Source organism: Macrobrachium nipponense, chromosome 1 (assembly GCF_015104395.2).
Source record: "Macrobrachium nipponense isolate FS-2020 chromosome 1, ASM1510439v2, whole genome shotgun sequence".
NCBI classification, from domain to species: Eukaryota; Metazoa; Arthropoda; class Malacostraca; order Decapoda; family Palaemonidae; genus Macrobrachium; species Macrobrachium nipponense.
Genome location: NC_087200.1, coordinates 178971750 through 178990674, shown reverse-complemented (window position 1 = coordinate 178990674; position 18925 = coordinate 178971750). Strand labels below are relative to the sequence as shown.

The 18925-nt window shown below is 36.6% G+C and overlaps 1 protein-coding gene across 3 annotated transcripts in view; it reads left to right on the top strand.

Moving 5' to 3' along the window:
• Window positions 1-18925, top strand: part of LOC135219877 (alkylglycerol monooxygenase-like) — a 39576-nt gene that overhangs the window by 13517 nt on the left and 7134 nt on the right. For all 3 annotated transcript variants that reach the window (XM_064257013.1, XM_064257015.1, XM_064257014.1), the window contains exons 2-6: window positions 7332-7617; window positions 7765-7889; window positions 8621-8772; window positions 11583-11855; window positions 17436-17587. In XM_064257013.1, the coding sequence (XP_064113083.1) occupies window positions 7513-7617; window positions 7765-7889; window positions 8621-8772; window positions 11583-11855; window positions 17436-17587 (807 nt within the window). In that variant the 5' untranslated portion in view covers window positions 7332-7512. The remainder of the gene's footprint in view (window positions 1-7331; window positions 7618-7764; window positions 7890-8620; window positions 8773-11582; window positions 11856-17435; window positions 17588-18925) is intronic.

Genomic DNA, 18925 nt, shown 5'->3' with positions numbered 1-18925 from the left:
AGATACGACAAATCCCATTGGGGAACTTCTTTACATACAAGATATGTGAGGCGTGGAATAAACTGCTACCAGAATTTGTAAACAGCAACAGTGTGGAAGAGTTTAAAAGAAGCTAGACAAAATCATTAGGACACTGTGAATGCACAGTAAAACCTGCTCCTACAGATAAGTGAGCATTCGATGTCTCCTCGGATGGACTAACAAGTCTTTGAGACATCCTAATCCTTGTAACTCCTCGTAACTCTCTCTCTCTCTCTCTCTCTCTCTCTCTCTCTCTCTCTCTCTCTCTCTCTCTCTCTAAAAAAAGCAATTACCGTTACATATATAATTGATATTAGGACAAATAAAAATGGGGAAAATTAATATTGAAGGATATGAATGTAAGCAAAACATATATAATAAAAATTTAATATAGATAAAAAGGAAAAAAATTGAGTGTACATGTACATTCAATGTCAGTAATTCCAGACAAAATGACTGAAAAAGGTGAGATGAGTTAAATCTGTGGGAGAAAGTCTCATTAAGTCAGAATGAGGTTAATGAGGAAACAGATCTTCGAACATAAGATACGAATAAAGAGAGGCTGTCTGAAGAAATGGAATGAGCAGCTTGAAATGTTATTGAATGTGAAGGTTACTTAGGTTAGCAGAGATGCAGATGGACCTGATTCATCGGTGGAATGAATGTGTGTAGATAAAACAATGCTTTTGGAAGTGACTGTAGAGGCCAGTTATGAAGTTGCTGAATGGAGTGACATATTACAACCTACAGACGTGAGAGTAGTTTTATTGGCATCGAAACAAATTCATACCTTTAGGAAGGAAATATAATGAGAAAACCAAGAAATGGTAGGAAATTTAGAATCAAAATTATGGGATAAGAAAAGAGGTTACGAATGGAGCTGAGAGAGACAGATGTTTGCAGAGAGTGCAAGGTTCATTTGGGAGAGTGAAATGAACAAGCAGAGACTAAGGAAAGAGTCTGAAAGTGTTTGGAAAAGAAGAAAGCCAGAAACCAGTGTGAGAATCCTTGGGAACGGAGCATTGCGGCAACATTGGTCCATGCAGTAGTATTATTAGGAGAGGATTTGAAATGCATGAAGGGATTATTACGCGAAATTAAGAGTGGATGTTGCTTGCAAACAGAAGAAAGTCAGGTTGCTGGCATAAATTCTTTTTGTGGTAAATGTAAAGTGAGGAGAATTGAATTTGTGGGAAATGCGAAGATTAGAAGCAAATGGGGTTAAATAAGAAAACACGGATAAGAATGCGTTGGCGTCATTTGGTCATTTGGAAAGAATGCAAATGAGGTTGGTGAAAGGAGTGCAAATTGATGTGTTTTGTGGAAGAAAAAGAAGTCTTTGAAAGTGCTACATTGATGGAGGTAAAGTGGTATTGGAATTTAAAAAAAATAGATACAGTGTTCGAAGCGCTGATGGAGAGTCTTTTATGTACTAATAATTAATTGCTAATGTTCTGGAATTTTTAAAGCGGTTTTTCCCCAAGTCAGTAGTTTGAGTGTGAGTATGATTATTGTTTTGTCTTTCCCCTGTAGCCCCTACACGGCATGTGAACCGGTTTACTTTTGAAGAATAGATATAAAATCCTCATAGGTGTTCATTATATATACATTTTATACACACTGCATATGGTATTTCGTAAAGCCTTTGAGTCCCAACAATCTGCGGCTGAAAGGAAGTGTAACTGACTCTTCTCAAACCGCCATATTTTGCAGACGGAGAACAAAGGAAGACTAAAGACAGAAATAAGAATAGTGGACATTAGAGCAAAAGAAGAGTTGCAGGAGCCAAGGAAAACAATAAGCAATCGGACTTTCAGTCGTCCTTTTAGCGAAAGGGATTCCAGAGCCCTGCTGCCACTCCTTGTCTTAATCAAACTTTGACCCATCTAGGGTGGAAAGAAGCAGGGTAAGATTGGACGAGGAACAGGTCTGGCAAGTTATAATTGGAAAGTGAGAGCAAATTTATGAGAAGAACTTAGTCATGACCGAAAGGCGAACTGAATAACCTGAAGAAAAATAAAAATGGGTCAGAAGTGCAGGAACCTGCCCCAATAAAAATGAATTCGGACGGTTAAAGAGCTCGGGATGTCAACACCACAAGAAAAAAGTCAAGAATATTTGACTTTATCCAGACCACTGAGCTGATTAACAGCTCATCTAGGGCTGGCCCGAAGGATTAGATTTTTCTTTAAGTGGCTAGGAACCAATTGCTTACTTAGCAACCGGACCTACAGTTTATTATTGTGTGATCCGAACCACATGATATCGAGAAATGAATTTCTAATCACCAGAAATAAACTCGGACTACCAGAGCAATAGGCGAGGACGCAAGCTCTTTATCCCAGAATGGCAGATGTGGAATAAACAGTGTACTACATTTGACACAAAACTGAGGAATGATCGGTCAATAGCAATAGTCTCTTGAGGAATATTTAAACACTGAGAAAATTCCTGTTACTCTGTGAAAAAAACTCTCTAAGTCAGTAAAGAAAATTTATTGAGAGAGAGAGAGAGAGAGAGAGAGAAATACTTTCCCTGGAGATTGAAATAGAAAATGTGTCCAGTATTCTTGATAGTTTTCTTTTCACTCTTTCTCTATTCTGTTATGAAATCCTTCCCAATACTGCAAAATCATTTAAGAATCAAGAATAAACTCCACCGACAGTTTGCCCCTTATGGGCTTTGAGCCTCAATTCACAACTTACAATACCAGTTCTCCTCAAGAACCGCCCTCGCCCTCCCTGTCTCCGCTTTGCCTGTTTACTCATATCTTTTAACAAGGTGAGGTCAACAACACTTGCCCTTTCTTTTGGGAACTTGCGAACTAAAAATTAGCCGACCGACAAATCTTGGTTTATAAAAATGCTTGCAGATCATGCAGGACATGCTAACATGCAGTGATCGTAAACCCACTGGTATGTCTTACTAAACGGTAAATTTCATTAGCTGGCGGACAGCCAACATAAAGTGTCTGTAAAGCAAGCCGAAGGAAAAATAATTAGACCCGAACGTACATTACTACGAGGGCAACTAACAAAACCCTCTTCCACTCTACTCATCCCACAAATAATCAATACATTTCGCATTCCATCAACGAATTATTCTGTCCATTTACTAAAATACGGGAAAGTTTTTTATTAGATATCAGATACAGAAAAGCTGAATATGTATTTAATTTCCAGAATAAAAAATTATTTCATAATAAGTACTCCCTAACAGGAGTACTTCTGAACTTTAAGAGTTGTCATTACTATTACATCTAAAGTAAACAGACTAACATAACCACCGTGAGTCCCTGCCCGGCTGTAAGGTAGAGCAGCAAATTTTATTCATGATCTTGAACAACCAAAACAACTGCTACTAACTGCAGTCATGACGGGCCTGTCACCGAAATTCCAGACTGCCAAAGCTGCCATATTTGTTCTTTTAGGTCTTCAATACTAGCGCCCTGAATCTAAACGCTTGCTTCCTGGCAGCCACTAAGAAAATTTGGGTAGTACGTGTGGTAAGTTTCTGCATTTAAATTACTAATGTCCGAAACCAATTTTTCTAATAGTGATTTCAGTTTTGTCACTGACGTAGTGACAGACTTGTGAGTGGCAGGCAGCAGCTGCTGACGAAAGTTGTGACCCTCATGTTCGTATCCCAGACATCGCCGTCCAATTACAAATCATCAAGCTGATAATTATCAACTGCCATTCACTTCTGTTTTTAGGAAAAAGACTTTTACAGGCTTGAGTTCAGTGCTTGATTTTAGAATTATGAACTTAATCCAATTTTTACTCTCCTCCACAAGGCATACAATTTAACCTCGTCATGGGGATCATACCAAAAAGAATATATCGATTTTATGTAAATGTTTCACCGATAACTGTTTTCCATCTCACATTTTCTATAGATACTACAAACATTCCCTAAACAGGAAACTATCTGATTCTCCTTTTATTGATAAAGTACCAAGGAAGAAACTTTTTGCCAGTACACCATTTACTCAAAACGATAAATTTAGAGAAAAAAAATAAGACTGCGATAGAAAAACATTTTAACATGTTACAGGTCATTCTTATTCCGAAAACCCCGTTTACAAGAGGGTCAATTTTTAAATTTAAAGATAGACTGCCCAGTAAGCGCTCTTCAGTCGTGTATAGTAAATATACTGCGCCAAATGTCATTCGCGGATCGAGTAAACGATTGCTGAGGTTCAGGGCTGATTCACATCAAGGTGTTAGCCATTACTCCGAATTTTCCAACTTCAGAAATCATGCAAAAATATGTAAAACCAATATCGAATATTCTGACTTCTCTGTTTTGGGCCAGATAAGCTGTTTCCGTGAACTGCTCATTTTAGAATCGTTTTTCATTAATCTCTTCTTTTCTAGTCATTCAGTCTTTAACTGTCGGTCTGACAGGTGCTTTTTCATGGAGTTATTTTGCTGTTTAATGCACATGTACTTTATAATATGTTGAGAATAAAATTTTATGTTTCATGTATTTTTGTTTTAAATATTGTGTGTGCGCGCGTTTATATATACACAAAACAAAGATGCCGTCTAGTTAGACTATACAGATAAAACCTTCTTGTTATATGATATGATATATATATATATATATATATATATATATATATATATATATATATATATCGAGCTACAATGTCCTTTAATATCTAATTCGCTCTACCTCGGAATTAATATATTTTCATATATGCTTAACCGAAGAGGAATTTTTTTTTCTCGATAATAGGCTTGCCTGGATCGGGACGCGAACCCAGGATCCTTTCAAATCCAAGATTTGAAAGGATCCTGGGTTCGCGTCCCGATCCAGCAAGTCTATTATCGAGAAAAAAATTCCCCTTCGGTTAAGCATATATGAAAATATATTAATTCCGAGGTAGAGCGAATTAGATATTAAAGGACACTGTAGCTCGATATATGTATATGAATCACGGAAAAGTGATATGACTTACCATATATATTTTTATATATATATATATATATATATATATATATATATATATATATATATATATATATATATATATATATATATATATATATATATATATATATATATATATATACTATATATATATATATATATGTGTGTGTGTGTGTGTGTGTGTGTGTGTGCGCGTGTGTGTGTATGTATGTGCGTGCTTGTATAAGGCCCAAATAGAAATTGATAAGTAATGAAACGCGATTAAATATTGCAATCACAATTGCAATGTCAATATTATTATTCTTATTAACACTAACTTCGTTTCGGTGTTTCTAGTAACCTGTTTTTGCTGACAAATATGGCTCAGTCGCAATTCAGTACTGAATATCTTCAAGTATGTAACGCGAGGGAAATCGATCACTAAAGAGTGGCGTAACTAAGGGGGAGGGGGCGGCACTATCGCGTAGGGGGGTGGGGCGCCACTTTGGCATCTTTTGAGCATTTCTTGTCTGGCATAATTCTAGGTTTTCTAGCATATGTTCGAACCGACCGAAGGTATCTTATGATCGCTTTGCCCCAGGTGTTCGTTTTATGTGATGACACCATTTGGAAGTGACCTCTAATATGTAAGTCAGCGGTTGGGTTTCTTTTTTGCATGTGAAATGTCAGAAGACCGAATAAAATGGCTGGAATCAAAATTATGACGTTTTTGGACATTTCTACGAAAGTTTAAAATAAAGGTCCAGTTTTCAAGTCCACTTTCATTTCTTTTTAGCATTAAGTGTTACAAACAGTTCTTGTGCCATTTTTTCAGAAGCTTTTTGAATTAAAACATGACGACTAGGACCCTTGTCTGGTATGTTCGCACTCATCTCAACTTCGCTGGAACTTTTTTCTTTGCTTTGAACAAACAATGTTCCGAACGGACCGGATTGTGGTGCGTTATTTTTTGCCAGTATTGAGCAATGAGCCCTCGATTCCAGTTAAATTTAACTACGCTGCGGAGGAGTAGTGCACATTGCGCTTGTAAGTTTTTAACCAAAAACGAAAAAATATATGAAGCATGGAGGCATATTCTCGGCAGCAAGGCGTCGCGTATCAATGGGCAGAAACTCGTAGAAAAAGCAGAACTCGTTGTGATGAGCCCAGTTTGTGTTGGAAGAGAAATTGCTAAGACAATATATTGCTACAAGGTGCTTTAAGGAAATAACATTCTTGTGAAGATTGCGAGCTCTGGCATCAATATAATAAGTCTAGGAAGACGGGGGCGCAGTTTAAAAAGGAAGGAGAGAAAGACTGACGTCATCGGGTGTGGGACAACATGATGTCACCCAGAAAGAAAGCTGATCCTGATGTGGCTCAGGTATCGAGTCTCCCTCCCTAAGGAGGTTCCGAGTTGACAAAGAGCTTATGGAGGATGACACTGAAGGATACCTTTTGATTATGGTCTGCTGGGAATCATAATTACCATTGCTGATGAAAAAGAAACTACCACTTCCACCGATGGTCTAATCTTGTCAAGGGCATCATGAAAAGATCTCTACGGCTTCACACATCCAGTCGGAATGCAGCATTCTAATAATGGTAGTAAATAACAACCTGAAACATGTGGTGTTAATTTCATCATCACTGTAGATATAGGAAGATCCATAAAAAAACAAGCACGAAAGTTTCTTCGGCGCAATCAAGTTTTCTCTACAGCGTTTAATGCTGTATGAGACGCGGCCCACAACATTTTCAGCCACGTTGGTGACTTGTCCTATAGCGAGATAGCTATGTGGGTAGAGCGCTTCACTGTACGTCTTGATTTCTTGGTTCCTAGGTTCGCGCCCGTGAGCCGACGAAATTATTGTCAACAAAAAAATTCCCCTTCGGTTAACATATATGAAAATATATTAATTCCGAGGCAGAGTGAATTAGATACTAAAGGACATTTGTAGCTTGATGCGTATATATGAATCACGGTGATGTGATAAGACTTATATATATATATATATATATATATATATATATATATATATATATATATATATATATATATATGTGTGTGTGTGTGTGTGTGTGTGTGTGTTTGTATGTGTAAGTACTACGTGTTACTGTCAACAGTAACATGACGCTGGTCTACCAGCAATGTCAATGGCAGACCACTAAGAAATATTAGAAGCTGTCGATGTACACGTCCACGGATTATCCACTGAACAGTGCATAGGCCTAGCGATCCCATCCAAATATTCTCTTGCCTACAAACAGAAGGTTAATTCCTGGAGAAGAATGAGGCATTTAGTCGAAACATCAATATTAATAATCAGTATCATCTGTCGTATCATTATAATAAACTGTTCCTCTTATTAAAACGAACTTTCTTTCCACAGACGTCGTTTGAAATCAGAGAAAACTTCAGCCCGGAAACGACACCGGACACGACTGGAATCAGGAGTGACTCAGAGGCAGCCAAATTGGTATGCCACTATCTTTGACTTAGCAAGCAGATATCGTAGGATAAAAGTCCAAAATCAAAGTTAGGTTCCCCGCGGTTTTGACTCGACCGCCGTCATGATGCTGAAATCGTTGCTGCAAAGAATCGGGATTCTCTTTTACATCGTTGATCCGACAGAAGAATTCAGTACGAAAGAAGATGTTCCAAATTATCCCCAAGAGGTAAGGACCAACCCTCCCAAAGTAGATATTGCAGTATGTTAGTGTATATGAGCTTACTAGAATATGCCCATACTGAGAAAAAGCTAGTCAAATTTTCCCTGTGAACCACTTAAGCGAAATGAGAAGGACTGACACTTGTTTTCACAGGTCGTTTACTTGCTCTTCTTCCTCATCCTGCTTGAAGCCGGAATCAAGGTCCTGCAAGGGAAGCAAGTGAGGGTCAACGAAGCCTTTTCCTCCTTGGCTGCTGGAATTATGCACGAAACTACCGTGTGAGCATTCACTGGTTCTTGAGTCTCACAACTAAGAACGATGTTTTTCATTAATTGGTTTGATAATTATTGCATTCACCTGCTGATTCTAAGTAGCACATAAAAGTGGGGGAAAGTCACTGTTTACTAAAAACTGTTTTATCTTTAATTCCACAACAGCAGTTGAAGGCACTTCGATTTAAAGTGCCATAGAATTACTCTAGTTAACTGTAGTATTTACACTGGTCCAGGTTAATTTCGGCTATCAAAGTCAGTTTACAAAGTAATGTAAAATTTTCCGTTGATTTTCCTTTCTGATTTACATATGGCCTTTTCAACCGACGTGATGATATGTGAAACTCGGACCATCCGATGAATGGGTTGATTCATTCATTCTAAAGATGCTGCTGTAGAAGTGAATCGTGGTTATTTCTTAGTTCCTCCCAACAGCAAATCATAACTCAACCCTGCCCCTTCTATAGTAATGTCAATGATCTTACCAATAACTCCACTAGTTTCCTTTAGCTTTATTAAATCATTCAGGTCTTCTCACCTTCCCCCTCCCCCACATACCCCCAACCAACATCCCCTCCCCTGTCTCTCTTCTCTCATTTATAACCCCTACTCATTCCCTAGAGTCGTTTGCTGTCCTGCAGTAGCCACTTCCAACATGAATGACGAAAGCATGCGTAAATGAAATAAATGAAGTTTTGAGATGATTTTGCAAATGTGAAATTCTCGTACCCTTTCAGATTCATTGCAGGGGCCATTATGTTTTTCGGGTACGAGTGGCTTTACGACAGACGTTTCTTCGATCTGCCCTGGAAGTCCTCCCTGGCAACTTGGTTCGCCACTTTCCTCTTCATTGACTTCATCTATTACTGGATACACAGAGCCAATCACGGTAAGATAGCATTAAAATGTCACAATAGGTAGTGGAATAGGTAACCATAGTTATTTTAAAACTTGATGATTATTGATGAACAAGGGAGACTGAATCCTAAATAATACCTCAACATCATGACAAGTTACAACAGCGACCATTGCATCAATTGCAATTTAGTCTAGATGGGTTCTCATATATATATATATATTATATATATATATATATATATATATATATATATATATGTGTGTGTGTGTGTGTGTGTGTGTGTGTGTGTGTGTATACATACATACATATATATAAGAAAGCGCGAAGAATTCGAGAACTTAAGAGAGCGTTGTTGCTATTACAATTATATATGTATCTGGTAAAAATGACCAGTAGATTCTATATATATTATATATATATATATATATATATATATATATATATATAATATATATATATATATATGTATATATATATATGAATGTCTTTTTCTGTAATACAAAAGTATAATATGAAGATAAACAGCCCATAAAACACTTTTTGAACGTTGCAACCTTATATTTCGAGCACTTCCTTCTGTGCTCCTGATCATTGGTAAAATATGGACACAGGATATCTTACAAGAGTTTACATACAAGGATATGTCGGTGTGGCAGTAAGTCTCTATTGGTGACCCAGGAAGGATGGGATTACAATATTCCTTGGTGATTTCTGGCCTCATTAACTCTCGTCTGGCGACTCGTCCAGTGGCGAGTCGCCAGATAAGAATTAATGAGGTCAGAAATCCCCAAGGAATATCCTAATCCTATCCTTCCTGGGTCACCAGTAGAGACTTACTGCCACACCGACATATCCTTGTATGTAAACTCTTGAAAGATATCCTGTGTCCATATTTTACCAGTGATCAGGAGCACAGAAGGAAGTGCTTGAAATATAAGGTTGCAACGTTCAAAAGTGTTTTATGGGCCTTTTATCTTCATATATATATATATATATATATATATATATATATATATATATATATATATATATATATATATATATATATATATATATATATATATATATATATATATATATATATATATATATATATATATATATATATATATCATATATATATATATATATATATATTATATGATATCATCTCCCATTTATAATTGATCAAGTTCTGCTTCGCCTCTTTTATCAAATTTTAATATCGTTTTTCAGCTCTGTGCCTCCCGTTGGTCTTCTGTCAAGTTTTTTTTTTTTTTTTTATTTATTTGCAGAACTTTTTCGATTAAGCATTACTAGGTTGCCACCTAACGCTTATCGCACCCATTTCTGGGAGGAAACGGAAGAAAAAACTTGACAGGAAACAAATATAACGCATCCTTAAACTGTTACAAAATTTGATGTTACGATCGTGACGGCTATTCTCAGTTTATCCCTTTATCTATCTGCATATCTGTCTTTGTATCTGCTCCTATGTCAATCTGTCTATATACCTATATATATATATATATATATATATATATATATATATATATATATATATATATATATATATATATATATATATATATATATATATATATATATATATATATATATATATATATATATATATATTAGCTGAAGCCAGAGGGAAAGTTCAAAATGAAAAGAAAGAGTGCCAAGATGTTGGTCAGTCAAGCGTGGAACGGTGGCTTGATTGCTAGGAAAAGGGTGATTCGCACGTCGAGGTGAACCACTGATTTATGGATGAACATTCCAAATCAAGGATGATACCACAGAAATCCCCAGTTGATGTAGATTTTACTATGTGAATTTCATCCGCTTTATGTTTCAATTAAGTTTCCAATTAACAATACAAAACCGTGAGTGGCTTTTGAAACACCCGGTATTTAACACATCTTTGTGCCCCGAAGATGTGTTAAACACAAGAAAGTACTTGGCCCTCTGTCTTTTCATTTTAAACTTTCCCAGTGGCTTCAACTAATAAACACAATCACGTACTTACTTTTTGTAATTTCTTAATGTATATAGGTATGTATGTATGTATGTTTATACATATATAGATAGATAGGTATATAGCTAGATGTATTTCAATAATGTAAAGAGTTCACGTAATCTCGAAATACAAATCAATCAAATTTGCGAAATATTTTCTTATATTATAAATTACTCCGAACTAAAGAACCGGTTTTCTGTGTTAGTACCATCATTCTATAACTAGACAGTGGTCCAACCTCCAGCTTACTCTGGACACATGCAAGATTTTACCCTCGTGCATATGTTATAAACCTTATATTCTTGACTTTTAATATAAATAAAAACAGGCTAGAATCTATGGTCAAATTGAGCCTTGTTTCATCAACGAAAATTAAAATAAATACGCTATATTTTATCAGAAATAATTTTTTTTACTGTTTAACATACACGTTATTTATTTCTTACATTTTCATTCGTGATTGGTATGGTCTTTGCCTGCCACCTCGGTGACCGCGAGTTCGTTACTCGGGTATTCCATTGAGGGGTCAGAGATGTGTATTACTGGTGATAGAAGTTCGCTCTCGACGTGGTTCGGGAGTCACATAAAGCCGTTGGTCCCGTTGCTGAATAACCAATGGTTCCATGCAACGTAAAAACACCATACAAACAAACAAACACGAAACACCTTTGTCAGACCTTTTTAGGCTCTTCCACTGACCTTTCCTACCCCACTACCACTAACAACAATAACAACAACAAAGTAGTTTGTAGGTTTACTCCCAGAGTAAGCGAAAAAACGAAGTGCGCATCAATAAATTTAGAATATTGTTCACGTTTATAAAATGATGTGTCCTTTCCAGAAATCAACTTCATTTGGGCCTTCGGCCATCAGATGCACCACTCAGCAGAAGACTACACCTTATCCACGGCTCTCAGGGTATCTGTCTTCCAAAGAGCCTTGTCGTGGGGCTTCTACCAGCCCTTAGCACTGGTTGGGTTTCCTTTTCCCGTCGTATTGTCACACGCAGGACTCAACTTCATCTTCCAGTTCTGGGTCCATACCGAGCTCATCCGGTCGCTCGGACCTCTGGAATACGTTTTCATGACACCGTCACACCACCGAGTCCATCATGGTAATATGGGCTCTCTTTTGTTCTTTTCTTTTAATAAATTTTTTGTGTCTTTATGCTTCCAATTTTACCAGAAGCTTATGGTTATTAATATCTTATCGTATTTCTTTACACAGACTTATATCTCATTATTTTTTTTTTTATTTATTTACGTTCCCTCTTCTGTTCATTCTTATGTCAAAATTATCCATTTATTCTTCACTCTTCCAACTTTGTTTCCATTTTATCATCTTTTTACAGGTTCAACTTTATCCCTAAGTAAATTAAGTCTAAGAATAAGGGTTTTGGCCTGTTGAATTTATCGAAACAATCGCTCAAAATAATCTATTTAAACCATTTTAACTTTTCCCTGATATTAATGTTATCATTATTATTTAAAAAATACCCATAGTAGCATGAGTCTTAAAATGGAGAAACGATTCCACAGTTATGCATATGTACTCGTACATATATTTAAAGATGAATCTAAAAATCAACTGAAAACAAGCGAAGTTGAAATAAGGAACCGGACGTCAGGCAGTGCCGTCGTTTTCTTTTTCAGATGAAAGCTCCGCCAGTCGTCTGGAACGTCTCACTGGTCCTTGCCCAAAGCGGTCGTTTTGATGGTCAACACACAGCACAGGCGCTGGAAGCATCGGTTACTGGAAGGAACCGAGTTGCCTGAACGGGAGAAAGAGAGTCAACCGCAGCATCAGATGTAGCTAACGAAGCAGCACTAACTTAATGGTCTTTATTCTTAAAACCTTTACAATAATTCCCAAGAAAAAAATTGTTGGTGAACTTATCTTCTTCACTCGATAAATTTCATAGAACGGCTTAAGAAAATAAGAAATATTCGGGGAAAAATTATGAGCCCGGATGTGATTAATAAACTGAAAGAACAGTCGGACGTAGGTAGCATTCACTTTGCTATACCCACTGAACAAATCCTGGATCTAGTTCGACTTTGGGCGTCCTCCTCCGTCTTTTCCTTTAACATCCAAGGATTGAGGCAAATGTTCGGTGTTTCGGTGAGGTCTCCTTTGTCTTCCATTCTAGCCAATTTATGTAAGGAATTTTTGGAAACTGAAATTCTGCAGAACTGTGAACCTTCACTGAGACCCATTTTTGGGGTGAGGTACGTGGATGATATTTTCATTATTTTTTAATGTAACTCTTCAGATTTTTATCATTTTCTTCAGTATGTTAATGGAGTTTTTCCCTTTGTGTAGTTCCTAGCAGAGCATGAAATAGACAATAAGTTTACCATAACCCATTGCATCGTAAAGAAACCAATGCAGAGATTTATATTCCTTTTTTTCTCCTAGCACAATAGTAAAGTTAAAATCAATATCTAGGCTAGTTTCATTTTGAGAGCTTTGAAAATTTGCGACCCCGACCTCATCGACAGAATACTTAAACACATCGAAGATGTTATCAAAGAACTTTATCCTAAATATTTTATTGATAATGCTTTTAAAAAGGCTAGGATATTCTATATACTAGGTTCCTCAAAAGCAAATTACAACAAGAAATTTATGAGTTGTCTTGCACTCCCTTTCAACCCACACTTAAAAAATATAAGGAAAACTGTAAACAAAAAACATAATGATAAATAAATATAGTCTGTAATTATAAAATTGCCATTAAAAGACTTCTTATACACAACAATAGTGCACAGAATCACAATAGACATATCGGTGTTTATGAGATTCCCTGTACAGTATGTGATTTTAAATGCTTTGGGAAAAGTGGTGGAAGGTTGTTTACAAGAATCTGGGAACACAAAAGAGAATACAAGTTAAATGCGGAAAACAATGTGTTAGTTAGTCACAATCATAAGCTCGACCACTGCATAAATTGGGCAGAATCTCAGGTAATTTTTAGAAGTAAAGATATTGGCGTAAAAAGACTTGTTGAGGAGGCTGCGGCGATAGCTATGGAGGCTTGTCTACGGAAGACAATAAATCTTCTACGCAAAAAGATAAATGCACTAACAATCTTATTTTCGAGAAATACTTGAAAGGATTTAAGAATAAAGACCATTATGCTAGTGCTGTCTCGTTAGCCACATCTGATGCTGCGGTTGCCTCTCTTTCTCCGGTTCAGGCATAGATATACAGATACTGCCGCCGCCTGTGCTGTTGATGACCATCAGAGCGCAACACTGGGCAATGACCACCGAGACATTCCAGCCGAATGGCGGGATTTTCATCAGGGAATGTCGGCATTGCCTGATCTATGTTTGGCGACCGGTTCCTTAGTTTATAAACAACTTCGCTGGTTTTGAATCCTTTCATGATTACTGGGTTGGGGTGTTACATCAACGCATCAGATTGGAAAGGGGAACCGAGCAAATTCTCAAAAGTTGTCTGTAAAGTTTTATCTTTATATGTGCACATACATATTATTATTATTATTATTATTATTATTATTATTATTATTATTATTATTATTATTATTATTATTATTATTATTATTATTATTATTATTATTATTATTATGCATAAGTAAGTAGGCTCTGAAATTTAATAGCAAGATTCCACCCATAACACCAAGTGCAGAAATTAAGTCAAAGAAAGCTATTTATACACACACACACACACACACATATACACACACACACACACATACACACACACACACACACACACACATATATATATATATATATATATATATATAATATATTATGTGTGTGTAATGGAAACATATTTTAGATATATATTTTATACACGGTAACAAGAAGCAACAAAACGTATTTATGCAATCAATAATGGTTGCTTAAAGAAATGTATTAAAGCTGTTAAATAAAGAGAAAGAAAGTGCTCTTGAAAAGATTCGTCAGCAATGCTTCTACGGACACTTTCCCGCCGAAAGCATCTCAAATGGACACCCGAGAGACCGACCCAGCATCCACAAAATAGAAAATAACTGAAGGGATTGGGATTTGGGTATTCAGCGCTCCAACCATTCTAGAGCGGAAAGGACTTTTTAGAAGCTGTAAAGGATAAGTATATAATTATTCAAAAGTACAGTGGCTAAGGCAAATCAATAATGTTTTTGCTGAATCGACAAGCATCTTTTAAAATATACTCGTGCGATTAAACTTTGTAATGGCCTCCCTTTTGAAATGCCTGAAGTAAAAAGGACTAGATTGTGACTGAACATTATATTTTCACAGCAGAACCACTTGAAAGATGATAGCTCGATTAAGAAAGGGTTAGACTGCAGTAGCTTCCAAACTCTATACATCCTGAATATTTAAAGGTATACCTCTGCAAAACGGATTCGTTGAAAACCATTTTGTGATGCAAAAGCAAATAACTGCAATTAACGTGATTGATGCCAAGCTCAAAAACTATATTTAAACATCCTACTTAAATTTCAAGAATTATTTTCCTGATGGTCAACCTACAGGATACTTTTCACCCCAAACAACAAATTCCCGAGCGGTTTCCCCAGGTCGTAATTACGTAAAAGAAAAACAAGCCAGAATTATGACACTGTCGTAACAATACATTAAACGAAAATATTTTTATAATCAGTAATTATCTAACTGCTGAGAAAATGCAGAGCTCATACTCCTTTCCTCTATATTAGTGAATGCTGCCAGAAATGCGTAATTGTTTATGATGGCTTTCATTTCTACAAAGGCGGTGGTGTAACACTAAATACTTCAATTTTTCTATTTTCTCGTCTCTGCAATATTGCTATAGTGCCTAGATGACATTCGAAGATCTTTACTTTTTCGTCAAGAGACCGTTCGAAAAACTGGTTTCTGTTTCCCAACGACAGCAGTAGTTGTTGGAATACCTTCCACAAGAGATTTCAGCAGAGAACTTCCACGCAGGACTTGATAATGCAGAACAACCCCTCACCCTCGGCAGGAGACCCCTGAGGCGTTCCAGTGTAGTACACCAATATCAATGCCCCAACCACGGATGTCCCTGAACATATATTGGCATGCCTACTAAGCGGCTTGCAAAGAGGATTTCATGTCACGCACAAGAGGGCGCTATCAAGAACCATGGCCTCACCTGTCACAATTACGCTCCATCCTATAACAGCATTATCAACAACACCAACATCATCGGCAATGATCCAGACCAAAGAAGACTAAGCTTGCTGGAAGCCATCCTCATCCTTGACAAGAAGCCTTCTTTGAATACTACGCAAGAGGCCTTCCTTCTCCCTACTAGCGTACAGAGAAGCCTAAACCAAGACGACATGGTATTGATAAATAATACCACGCCAGATATGACCATCGAACAAGACACCCAGGATCAAGAAAAATCGGGCTACACCAGGCATAATCTCACAAAACAGCAACTAGCCCATGACAATTTCACAAGTAATGACGTCATGCAACGCCTCCTCCAACCAATCAGAATCCTGCACGGAGAGGCGCCCTTCCCTTACGTCAGTCTGAGCGACTTCTGCAGCTTCCACATACGACCCACCTCTGATCTTGAGGCAACCGCCAACAGGGCATCAGCAGCTGAGCCAGTTAGCCAATCAGAATTCGTCGCCAAGGACCCCATGCTATGCAACAATGTAGGACCTCTACAAGAATTTCAGTTCCATAATACCTGGCAGACGATGTTCTTCTGGGTTTAAGGAAGAAACATTAGCAAGAAGAAGAGAGAAGAAAAGGGAGAGAGGAGCAGACGCCCCTGAGCAAAAGGAATCCAGAATGAGCAATTTAGTATCTTTTGTCGATTAGGCTTAAGATCCAATTTGCACTGCATTTTGGATATTATATTCAATTTGACAAATACCACATTTTTTACATGAATCAACCATTTGTCGTTTTAATAGGCAATTTGAGTACAGAAGAAAAGTCAGTAATAAAAATAGATAAATTTCTTTACAAAATAAACGCGGCTGAAATAGCCATTATTTTTAATAAAATCAATAATAATAATAATAATAATAATAATAATAATAATAATAATAATAATAATAATAATAATAATAATAATAATAATAATATATGTCATTGTCATTAAAAGCATTTGGAATTTCATTATCTTTTGCCTTGTGAAATCTTATGATATTGTTGAACAAAACTCTTAGGTCAACCATATCTATTAAGGAAAATTGACTTATGATGATTTATTGGTTAACCTAAGAGCTTTGTTTTGTTCACAAGGCAAAAGAAAATAAAATTCCAAGTGTATTTAATAACAATAATAATGATAAATCTTTCCTCACTAATAGAATGAAAATAATTCAATAATAATGATAAAACAACTCTTCTATAGTTCAGCATAACTAGTCATTTATTCAAGACAGATGGAAACACGGGTTAAAAAATTAGGACTTATAGATGAAAGTTGAACAATATAAAGCTGAAATCCTGTCACAAATTTTTTTGTTTTACCATCACCGTAAGTTTTATCTACAGCATTTATTTTCTTTTTAAGAAAATTTCATGGCTGCGTTTACTGAACGTGTAAAAAATCTTAGTCTGGAAAAAAGCATCACTAAACAATCACAGCCAGTATCACGAGTGTCTTTGTCCGCCAATCCAAGTTCCATAAATTAAAACCAATATCATAAAAGCTATTCCAAAAGGCTATTTTTGTTCTCTTTCACCAGGTTCAAATAAATGGTGCCTTGACAAGAACTACGGCAGCGTGTTCATTCTTTGGGATCGCCTTTTCGGTACATTTGAAGCCGAAAGACCAGACGAACCAATAGTTTACGGCCTCACTTCCCAACTTCAGACTCACAATCCCATCTGGCACGAGGTAAGCGCAAAACCAGATATACTTTTGCTGTTAAGATGGCTTGGGTTCCATCGATCCATCATATTCTAACTTGTGTAGTTTACTCGCAAGGGTAATAAATAATTTAGATCTTATGATGTGAATTATTCACAAAACTGGATTAACCCGAGTTCAGTAACATTCTATATTAATCAGTTAAAGAAAACCTGTAAGTAAAGAGAGCTGGGAAGTTCCTTCGTCAATAAACAAAAACGTAGGACTGGACTTCCTTAAGAATTGTGAGTGTATAGCTGAATAGATAGGTATATGTCACAAGTTTTATATCTTTTTTTTTTTCATCATTTTCTCAAACTTTACCATCTGGCTGTAATCGAAAGAGCCGGAATTCAATCATAAATAGAAAATATCTCAAGCAGATACTTGGAATTGATTGGACATTTCCGAACAATGTAGTTCTATCATTAACAAAGAATGAACATAGAAATAAGACAGCAGAACATAGTACACAAAATCAGTAAGGTATGAAATATACAGAAGGTTGAGATGGGGATAAGCAGAAATGTTGAGCTAAATGCGTACATCAGTAGTTGAAGTGGAATACTGTGGTATGTGTTGGCCTGTTAGCGAAGATGTTGAAACGTAGGCAATACTCGTAGGAACAATTCTTCGGTAATTTCTTCTTCAGGCGGTAGGCTTAACTCCTCAACTGGCGATTCATGATCATCTTCCCATCTTTTCTAAGGCCCTAACGTCTCACTTTGACAAGTGTATCTGTAAATCAGGTTTGTCCTTTGAAGTTTGATTGAATTACAGGCAACATCACATTTAAGGAGATGAGAGCTCACTTTAGATAAGTAACATGCAATAGTTTTTAAATTTCTGTACTGATTGAGGAGTAGACATGGCCAGTGCTCTCCATGATTACCCTTTCATTTCCTATGTGGCCCCTGATCACCTGTAGTAGAGGGGTACTGATTTTCCATTATTATCAGTGTTCTTGGCATGGCTGTCGTACCATTGGTTCGTGATTTTTCTCATTTGAAAAAGCCATTGTCTACCAGATGTTTGGTGGCCATCTTTGCTTCCTTCCCTTAATCTTCAAAGGTGTCCTTGAGATGTTGAAAGGTGTCTTTGCCATCGATCTTCATGGTGTTGTCATTGTATCTACAATAGATTAGGTTGGGGGGTGCTGTTTCTCTGAGGATTTTGTACTTTGTTTCAGGCTTTCTGGGTATTAACATTTCCTTATGAGTAACTAATTCACAGTTCCCTACTATCACGGTATGTTGGTATTGTACCAGTTAACAATGACCACCATAGCGAGCTTGTTCGTGAGACATTCTCATTGATTATTGGGAT